Source organism: Limulus polyphemus, unplaced genomic scaffold (genome assembly GCF_000517525.1).
Source record: "Limulus polyphemus unplaced genomic scaffold, Limulus_polyphemus-2.1.2 Scaffold2128, whole genome shotgun sequence".
Taxonomy (NCBI): Eukaryota; Metazoa; Arthropoda; class Merostomata; order Xiphosura; family Limulidae; genus Limulus; species Limulus polyphemus.
This window is the reverse complement of record NW_013667738.1, coordinates 73,547-84,895: the sequence shown is the minus strand read 5'-3', so window position 1 is coordinate 84,895 and position 11,349 is coordinate 73,547. Positions and strand designations below refer to the sequence as shown.

At 33.4% G+C, this 11,349-nt stretch overlaps 1 protein-coding gene across 5 annotated transcripts in view; it reads right to left on the bottom strand.

Moving 5' to 3' along the window:
• LOC106466031 (tRNA wybutosine-synthesizing protein 4-like) overlaps nt 1-11,349 on the bottom strand; it is a 103,758-nt gene that overhangs the window by 52,161 nt on the left and 40,248 nt on the right. For all 5 annotated transcript variants that reach the window (XM_022393990.1, XM_022393992.1, XM_022393989.1 and 2 more), the window contains one exon: nt 8,091-8,238. In XM_022393990.1, the coding sequence (XP_022249698.1) occupies nt 8,091-8,238 (148 nt within the window). The remainder of the gene's footprint in view (nt 1-8,090; nt 8,239-11,349) is intronic.

Sequence of the window (11,349 nt, the reverse complement as noted above, 5' to 3'; positions counted from 1 at the left end):
CAACTGTGACTCAATGACTGCTCTGAAGTGGACTGATAAAAGAGATGTTTATGCTCTTTCTACAGTGCATAATGCTACAGTCAAGGAAGTGACAAGAAGACAGGGTGACATGATTAGCAAGCCACAGCTAATCTTGGATTACAAGTGTATGGGAGAGGTCGCTCCTAATGATAAATTTCTTAGCTATTATTCCATTCCACGTAAAATTGTCTTTAGACTTGATGACCTGTCTATTGTTAATTCTTTTATTCTTTTCAAACAGGTAACTAAAAATAGCAAGTACCAACAGAAGGACTTCCATTTACAATTATTGGAATCTCTTGTGAAAGTGTAGGTGGACCTTCTTGTTTGTCAAGTATCCATTCACTAGTTCTGGCAGATGCACAGGATCGGCTCTCACCTAGCAAGCATTTTCCAGCATTTGCTGAAGAAGAAAAAAAAGGTGCAGATTGTGCCTCCACACAGGTTTAATTAAGTTGACTTGTAAGCTATGCAAGGTTCATCTCTGTGTAAGGCACTTTGAAGAGTACCATACATTGAAGACTCTTCAAAGAAATTAACTTTTCTTTCTACCAAAGATAGTCAATATGTTATGATCAGAAATAAAAGTAAAACTCAATCTGATTCCTTTTATTTCCTACTTCTTTCACTTTCTTAAAATCTAAAATTTCTTTAGTAGAGACTTTGGGTTATGATTATAATGATTTGCATACAACTGTACGTATACTTCTCAGTGCATAACTTACAAGTTTGATATTGTTTATCCATACATTGATGCTCCTTTTGTATGTATGTTATCTTGATTTGTAACTTTTGTATATACTTTTATGTAATTTAACTTTATTTTTTTAAACCTTTGCAAAATATCAGAATAAACTTTTTATATATCAGTTAGTATGTTTTAATTATAAAACAACAACAACTTACTATGTGGGTCTTACTGAGTAATGATATTAAGAAGGAAAAAATAATGCAATTTAGTACAAATAATTGAATGTTATGCTACTATTTACAAAAATAAAAGTTGAAAGTCAATAAAAGATAACTTGTCTATAATCTTTTCAATTCACAAATGCAATTTTGCTCTCATGATAAAACAAAATGGCCCCGGTAGGTAAGGGGCTAAGCAAAGCATAAACAATAAAATATCATGAAAGAAATACTTGTTTAAATAGTAAACATTTGGCTAAAAATAGTTTTACATATTGTAAAAGAATTAAATGTAGGGAAAGTAATAAATACTGCACTACCATTTACTTTAACTTTCAGCATTATTTAAACAAGATGCAAGAAATGTTGAGTGAAACATTCTAAACAATTATGTCAAGAAAAATACCTATGAAAACAATGTTTTATGAAAATTCTTTAATGAGTTTTCTTTTTTTTCAAGAACTTTTTTAACTTTAGGATTATTAATCATGCTACTGAAAATGTTTTATACAAAAAAACTGTAGAAATTATAAGAAATATGGTGGGTGTAATAAAATTTTTTATCCTAAATAATAATGTGTACACACAGGCAGAAATTGAAGATTTTAAATACCTTCTGGATACATTCAACACAAAAAATACAGTTTAAAAGAAAGGACTCCTTTAGTAAACAGCAAAATCCAGGAACACAAGCTGTTGCTTCTCTTCTAATCCAAAGGTTCTCAACCTTGGTGCTAGAGCACCCCTGTACCACTTTCCCATATCCCTACCATTGAGTTGAACCAAAACTTTCTCACACTATTAAATGTTTTTAATTGATATTTAAAAGGGATTCATTTTTTTTCAATTCAGAGAGTTTCTTCTAAATTTATTTCTTAATGTCCTGTAGATCTCTTCCTTCAGGTTTGCACTGCAACACAGACTATTTGACATGGTACAAAAATTAAGTTTCTTTTTTCATGCCCACAATTTGCTTTTCTTTCTATCATTTTGGCTCACCAAGATAGACGTGATATTTTTGCCTAGCTCTTGTGGCTGACCTCAAAAGCTCTTTTGTCATCTCTACATTTGTAACTCCTCCAATAGCTTTAACATGATCAGCAAAGACTCTCTGTGTCACCAATGATTGGTCTGGCAGATTCTCCACAACAAATTTTTTTATTTACAGAGAACCCTCGCTCAACACTATCCTGACCATGTAACAGAAGAAGGAAGACTTTCACTACATCCTACAATGTTTCACAGATTGGCTTTAAACCCACAGATTCATATAGAAAAGGTGTCAAGCATACAGGATGCGAGATCAAAATCTCAGAAACCATCAGTATGCAATGAATGGTCACTCCTTGTATTCCCTCTGCACATCATCACAGACAGACATTTTGATGTGGTTTGAAGCAACAAATACATGCAGAACTCTCTTAATTTTCTGTACACATTCTTCCTCGTTGACCACCACCAATTGTGGATTAAGACACAGCATTATTTCAGAGATGGGAATACTTGACAGGAGCCTTCTTCAAAAGTTTGACTAGTATTATCAAAAAAACATTTGAAGTCAACTTTTAGTTTCAATAGTTGTTTGTCTGTAATCTTTTTAGCAACTTTCAGCTGACCAATAGCTACTTCTGCTGAAAATCTGATGTGAATTTTGGAGTAGTCCTTGTTATGCATCTTGTCTGTGAAGGAAATAAAGAGGTTCAATGCTGAAGTTGCTTCTTTTAAGCTATCTTATTTTAGGAAATGTCCCATCAAGCCTTAAAATAACAATAAAAAATACAATACTATTATAATATTCATAAATATGGGCCAAAAAATCACAATAGATACATTTTTAATAAAAATATCTATATATATATATATATATATATATATGTGTGTGTGTGTATGTATGTATATAAAGCATAAAAATCTGTATCTCTCTCTGTTTGCCCATTAAATAACTACTCCTAGGTCGCTGAGCCAATCTCAACCAACCTTTGTGGGATGATACTTTGGAACAAGGGGAATGTTAATGGCAGGTTTACAATCCCCTCCATCCCCTATTATTGCTAGTATTGAGCATTTATTATCTTTGACCTATGTTAATGTTAACTACATTCATAGATGCCACCATGTCTTTACACTAAAAACAAAAACTTTATTAACATGCCCACCACTATTACAATAATATACAAGCTCAGCTGAAGTTTCTACTCCAACAGTCACCTTAAGGCTGATATGAAAGGCCATTTCTTGAGTTATACCCATTTCCTACTTTGATCCATGACCTTTCAACTTTGGCCCATAAGACACTTCTGTGGCCAATGACCATCAATTAAATCACATGAAACACTGTGAAAAAACATTAAATGCTGGTTGTTGAAAGCAGGTAACAGAAACCAAACCTACCACCACTACTTTGTCTACTATCTCTTAATACAAAGTCACCCTGACCATCGCATAATGTATACCATGTTTTAAGTATATAAATACTGAGTTCTTAAAACTTATACACAACTTTTAATGAAGTAATAATGAATACTGTAATAACATGTTATGTTATAAATAAATTGTTTTAAAAGTTAGGAGTATTGTGTTATCTATCATAGCAGTCACCCCGTCATTTTTTAAGTTTATAGCATGGACAAAGGACTGGTACCTTTTACTACCCCTCCTGCAGAATCATCTAGGCCTGATATGGCATTTTTCGACATGATTTCTCAGGTAAGTGATGTTCTATCCATTTTCCCACTTTCCTATGGTTCCTTATTACCTCCATGCTGGCTCGTTTGTCGTCTTCAGCTCTCACTTTACACATGTTGTTTCCCTGTTGTTGGGATCTTCTGGGTCATGATTCAACCTTGTCCTGGGTTCGTTTGCCACCCCTTTCTTTTAGGGATTTACACATGGCCGTTTTCTTTGGTGTTATGTTTACGATAATGTATCTGAGACTTTGGAATCATGTGTCTAGTCTGGGTGTCAACACTCTATCCTTACCTTTTTGGTTGCATATTTGGAGCAATGACAAGCCCCTATTCCTGCTTACCATCCTGGTCCTTATCTATCTTTCCCTGATCCTCCTTCCAGGGGTTTCTCATTATTTTCTTCATGATAGACAGGCATGTCGCCAACAGTACAGAAGACTAACCAGTCGGTTCCAGTCTGGTGTGAGCTTGACCATATGGTTTTGTTACCCTTTGGCAAACTTTCACTACAGACGCATGGGTTCTTTGGGTTTTATCAGAGGGACATGTCCTACTATTTGTTTTCCCACCTCCTCTGTCTCAGATACCCTTTTCCTTCCCCGTGACTCAAGATTCTGCCACCAACCAGTGTCTGTCCGAGGGAGTACAAGGTCTTCTGTCTCAAAAGGCCATTGTACCTGTTGATCATCTTTCTCCATGCTTTTCTTCCAGGCTATTTGTTGTCCTCATGAAAAAAAATGAAGACTGGCAGCCTGTAATAAGTTTGTCTCACCTCAATCTGTTTTTCAATCTGCCCTATTTTACTTTGGAGTCATTTCTAAGCCTTAGGTGGTCTTTTTCTCCAGGTTAATAGATGTCCAAGATCAATGTTGTGAATACTTATTTTGCATATCTCAATGTCTCATCACTCGCAACTCTCTCTTCGGTTTATTCTCCATGGGGTGATTTATCAGTTTTGCACACTACTCTTTGGACTTGCTTTGGCCCTGTATGTTTTGTCGGGTGGTCAGAGCATTTGTTCATCACTTATATGCTATTAGGTTGCACTTTCATCTTTCTTTGGACGAATGACTACTGTTAATCTGTTCTGAAGAGGTGTCCGCCTGTTACACTCATCAGCTGCTCCTGGAGGTGGCTATAGTGGGCTGGTTCATCAAGTTGGAGAAGTACTTGCTGCAACCTATCCAATATCTTGTCCATTTGGGTGTTTTTCTTTTTCAACACTCATCTCAGTCAGGTATACCCTTCTCCTCTTCGACTTCGTTCTATAGGGGCTTTCAGTTATGTTACAGCTTGTGAGGTCCTATTGTTGGGATCTTTTGCAGCCCTTATCCCCTTAGATCAGGCTCATATGTGGGCTCTTCACGACCAGTGGAATCTCACTGAGGGTCTTTATTGGCTCTCTTATTTCCCTTCCTCCTACCTTTGTGAATGATCTGCAAATGATCTGTAAGTCATCCGGATTTACACATTTCATAGATGCATCCCTTTGGGGATGGGGGCATTGGTTGATCAACATGTAGCTTCAGGGATTTGTTCTGTGGCCATGAGGTCTTATCATATCAATATTTTGGAGCTTCTCACTGTAAATCATGTTCTGGTTCATTTTCTCCCTCTGACCAGAAATAATCTGGTAATGATCCATTCTAGCTTTTCTCCAGTGGTTGCTTATCTGAACCACCAGGGCGACACCCATTCTCAATCTCTCTGTATTCATACGTTTGATCTTCTTTTTGGGGCCACATGCTTGATATTCATATCACTGAATCCAGACAAAACCTATCCAACAAAATGGTCTCTTGATCCTTTTGTTTTCCAGTGGCTTTGGCTTCAGTAGGGTACTCCTCACATTGAAGCTTTTGCTACGTCCCTTACCCACAAATTGCCTTAGTTTTGGTCTCCAGTCCTTCATCTTCTTGCTGTGGCTATCTATGTTTTCAGTCGGAATTGGACCAACATAACTTATATTTATTCACTAATTTTTTATGGTGGTTACAAGGTCAGTCAAATCAACTGAACCTGTACAGATATTTGTTAGAGAAAGTAATATATAAAATATAAAGTTTTTTTTTCTTAAGAAATGTTTGATAACTATCTGGACATTATAAAGATTTGCATGGAAAATTTTAAAATTTTCTGATGCATGGAAGTATTTTTAATATTATAATGAAAATTATTTTACATGTTGGATAGTCAACATATGAAAAGAAAAAAAAGGCATGAGTAAAACATTGCTTAACAAACCTTCTTACTTAATATAAAAATTATATATTTTGCTTATGAAAGCCTTGGAATGTTTTCTGATAATCTGCCAAACTTCGTTAACATACGCTTACTAATTAAAAAATTATAGCATGAAAACTATAACAAGCACAAAATGGTTACAAGGTCAGTCCCAGGGACCAAGACCATGCTGAAATAGTTAATGAGCCTATGTATGTTTTCACACAAAAATGGCAACATGGGCTTGTCTGCCTGGTACAGTCTGAGAAAGGAGGCAATCTGTTTAGCAAAACCTTGAAAGATGCTTTGTTTTAGCCACACAAATTTTTTGAACTGTTTCAAATGATCCTGTCTTGGTACTTCATGTTCTCAAAATGTTAGCAGACCAGAGGCCACAGCTACAAAACTTAGTTATACTGACATTTTTCACCCATGGGTGCTTGCAAAATTTTAGCATGAATTTGTCACAGTCTTTCACTCTAGTAAAAATCTTCTATTCTAGCAAGAGTATCTTTGAACAGCCAATATAAATCAATCAATGTCCTACCTACTTGCTTGTGCAATCCACAAGCGCCCACATTCAGCATATTTACTTAAATCCTTCTCTACTTGTAAATGTACAGTGTCAACTACTTTCCAGTTCACATTGGGTCCATCTATAGACAACTGCAAAGGGTTCTTAAATCCAAAGGCACACACCATGTCCTGCATTTTTTCAACTAAATCATCTGCTGAAGCATGGCCTGAAAATTCAGAACTAATGTATTTTGTTCTTACTTCATCACTGTTCCAGATGAGAACATGGAAAACTAACTTTTTAAGACTGTAGATGTTTCTTTAAACTTTCATAATAAAGCAACAGACAAGCCTTCCTTTTCCAAACTGATATGTAATGTACTTTTTGAAGACAATGCAAAAAATTCAAAATTCTTCTCCTGGTTGTATATGCATTTACAAATTTGCCATGTTTTTTCTCTTTAGTATGGCTGGTCAAGGTTGCTTCTCCTTTATTGGAAATACCAAACATTTTGTCACACAACTTACTCCGAGCCTAACTTGAGCTTTGTCCAGATCTTTCCCTAGCCATTGAGAGTATTTATCACTCAGTAACCCTAGATTGTTAAATGTACAATTCCATTTTAAACTAAATTAAATTACAAAACATAAGACAACTAAGAGCATTTACACTTATCTGTTACTCTTTACAAAGCGTGAGCAATAACGTTGCGAGATAGCAAATTAAATTTTTTTTTATATTATGATTATAATAATTCATTATTATCTTCTGTCATTTAGTTTATCTATGAATTTTTAGTTGCATTAAAATGCTAACTCACCTTCTACATGATCATTTGTATTTTGAGTAAATATATATGTGTATGATGAAACTGACCAGCTTCCCTAGCGGTGATGCACAGATACTATCAGTGTAGCAGAAGAGTATGTAAATTTATGATCAAATGAGGATGTACTCTTGTGACCTACTCTGTGAATAAATACCCTGCCAGAAACTTCACTAAGCGAGAGAGTCATGAGATAGTTGTTGTGGGATATAGTTATTGCTGTTTGTCATATGATAATATTATTATTGGTTCTTTCTGGTTCTTTTTCCTGATTCCATTTCTGTTTTAGTAATATTTATGATAAAGTGTTTATTAACACTGGTGTGAAGTCTTGGCCAGGCATTTGTTTATTAACTGTCTTGAATTTATTTCTAAGTGTTGTTATAGTGAATAAATTGTGTTTTTGTTGATGAACCCTAATTGTATGTACCTTACTTAACAACCATTTAAAAAATTAAATAAAAATCATCGAAAGAGCTTAGAAACATGAGACAGAGTGAAAACAAAACAGTAATAAAGGAAAAATTTACAGTGCTGCTCAAAGTATTATAAACTTCCAAATTTTTTCCTGACCTTTCCAAAACTATTAATTTTTTTCATTTTCCAAGACATTTCAAGGCCTGTAAATAGTCATTTTCAACTTTTTTATATTACACAGAACACATAGTTCAATATAACTGTCAAACAAAATTATATACTACACTACTATGAGACGAGTCAGCTTGATAAATTCTTCTGGCACTGTGGTGATAACTTTCTCACACCAATGTAGAACATACATTGAGCAGAATGTCAGTAAATGTGTAATATGAATTGGTGTAACATGAATGTGTAACATTAACAGTGCAATATGAAAATGTAACATGAACTGGTTTTGTCAAAGACTAGTTAGAAACAAGTGTCATACCTCTCCACTTCCATGTATGTCATTGCACATTCAGAGAAAATCAGAGTTGGAGATTCAAAACTTATTCCTGCATCTTCTAGTGCTTTGTCTAGGTCACAGGTTACTCTAAGATCAGCCCCAATCAGAATGTAGTTTCTTCCTTGAAATACTTGCAAGTAAAAGAAATAAAAATATAGTTTCTTTGATTGTCATATAACAGTCTTAGAAGGACAAAGAAAAGCAGTAATCTATTATATGAAAAAGATACATAGTTCTGAAAACTGCTTTAAATAAAATGTTTACTTGTGTCTCTAAGACAGGGATCTTTGCTATAATTCCATTTACGTGATATCTGTGCAGGGCATCAGCTATATGTAACAACAGGTAAATTTTTCAAATGCATTTGAATTCTTGAAACAATATCGATGCATTGGACATAATGACAATTTAACAAGGGTATGTTAGGAGGTCAACACATTCAGAAATGTTAATAAACTTGTTAACATTATTTAAAGATATTCTGTATAGTAACAAAAGATTTTCAGCATGGCATAGGGACTTACTTAGAGTAAAAAACCACCACCAATTCAAAGCAGATGCACCACTCCAACTATTTTAACCATATCTAATCAATATTTTGTAATCCACAAATTCCATTTCAACTATACTGTAATAATAACTGAAGGCAATACAAAAATTACGTACAAGCAAATTAAATATATTAAGTAAATAAAAAAATACTAAAATATTACCTTTTTTGTGTATTTAATACATTTCAAATTCCATGTACATATTTGTATATCATCTACAATGTATGCAGCTTCAGACACTGCTAATAGAATGTATGATAAAATATGTTATGAACTGTTCCTGTGGTGCTTCTCTTTTTAATTAAGCTCCTAATTCCACCCAATAAATCACTAATTTTTTCTACTTTGAAGGTTTCTTAACTTGAGGTATTGGTTTCCCTGAAGTATCATTAAGTCAAATTCATACACTGGCTCAGTAAGTAGTAAGACACATTTAATGAGATACAAAATCAGATAATAGAAGGTAGTTTTTCTTTTTGGTTTATAAAATTTAATGTTAAAAACCAACATTAAAAGCATATAGTTGATGTCATGCACATTCATAAATCATATATAACTCAAACCAGTGGGATACATTTAATATACTTTCATGTTTGTGAGTGATTTATACATCTTTTTTTTTTCCTTTTGAAGTAATAAACTTAAGCAAAAAAACTGTAAATTAACCCTTTGTAACATGTAGGTCATAGTGCATGCCACAGCCTTTCACATAGATATATTCAAAACTTAATTAAACTACTTTATTATCAATGTATACAAATAAACTTGGCATCAATGCATATTTAATAAGTAAAGTTTTAATATAGGTTTTAAGTTATTAAGTTTATCCAGAAATATTTAGAAAAATCCTCATTCTCCCAAGTATGAGAACTGTTACATTTGCTCTCTAAGTTTTTCCTCTTCTTTAGTTAATTTACCACTTCTTCAAAAAGTACAGAATTCAACATAAATTACTTATTTTAATAGATATTACTCAGGCAAAGCATAATTTTTAGTCTTTAATCTTATTTGTTTACAGAGCCATAAACTAGAAAATCAGACCTACTTGCCACACCCACCTGTCAAATCCTTAATAATCTCACAAATTGCCAAAAGTTCCCTTTAAAATTTTATGCTATAGCATTTATAACCAATAGAAAGTCAAAGTTTTAATCTATCCAATGAAGTGTTATATTATACAAGGCATTGTCTATTTCATTGTTCAGCTCCAAATTTGTTCTCACAACAATCAAATAGATGAGCTTAGCTGAATTTCTAAAGACTCTTAGCACATAGTTGGAAAACCAGAAAAATTACAATGTTATAGGATTTTGTTTCCTTTTTTGCATGTTATAATTTTGTGTTCTTAGGTCCAGTATTTAATTAAATAAAAAAATAGTTTTGCAGTAGTACCATTAGTATTAAAAAGAAAGCTTTAGCTTCATTGGCAGTTGGTAGCAAAACAAAAAACACCAGAGTCGTAGACTCGAGTCACAATTTTTAGACTTGGGACTCAGACAACATGACTTGCAACTTAACTTGAGACTTGCCCATTATGACTTGTGACTTGATTTTCAACTCGATAATCCAAGTAAAAACAAAATAAATTCTTGAATTTTCCTGCAACAAACCTTGTCAACTGGACATAGCAAACATGATACACTATGTTTACATAAGTTCCAAAGTGTATTGGTCTAGAATAGCAACAAATTAATGTATATGTACATGTACCAACAAACTTTTACAATCTCAGTGTCAGGGGTCAAGAATGCTAAAGACAAACAAGGTCCTCACCCAGAACTCAGCTGCTTGGAGGGGTGGTAAATAAATTAGAGAAGAGGGGGTGCCTAGAGAAAAAATGTTGCATTTCTCTCACTAGGGGAAATTTAGGATGTTTTTTTTTAAATATTGCTTTATAAAATTAAGAACTTAAACTTGTGTATTATTAAAATATGAATTATTAGCTGTGATTTTATGTTATACTAATTGGAATAAAATGTAGTTTAATTAAATTTTGAATGTAAATTTGATGATGGAGAACCCACTTTTTAGAAAATAAAAGTTTTGAGATGGCTTGACTGGGTAATGAAAAAACTTTATTATACATCAATTCTATAAAGTATTCCTTCATTCACACCAACAAATTACCACTAACCACTTTCAATAAATTTCCACACAACAAAAACCTCAAAACTCAACTCACAAACAAAAACACAACATTTCACTGCAGTTTACCATTTAACTCTGACAATAGTTCAAAAATAACCAATACATGGAGAAAACTTGCTATTAAACATCAATATTTCTATTGACTTCAAATTCACCCAAAAACCTGGCCCTAAACTAAAATCAATATTAAACAAAAACTACATAGAATCACACAATACCAATGTTGTTTATAAAATAATGTGCAGTAATTGGTCAGAATTCTATAACAGAGAAACCAGAAGAAAATTGGAAACAAGATTCACTAAACATAATATATACACCTGGAAAAAAGTTAAGCACCCCCAAATATTTTTCAGGATTGCTTATTGAAAATAAGGTTTAATTTTCATGATGTTGAGCAATGTTCATAATTTCAAACATAATTAAAAGGATGTGAGCGTTCTGGTGTGACATTTAAATCAGGCGTCGTTTTTTTCCCCACGTTGCAACTTGCTCCCTTCTTCACATCCAATATGCACTATTTTCTCGTGCATCAAATCCGT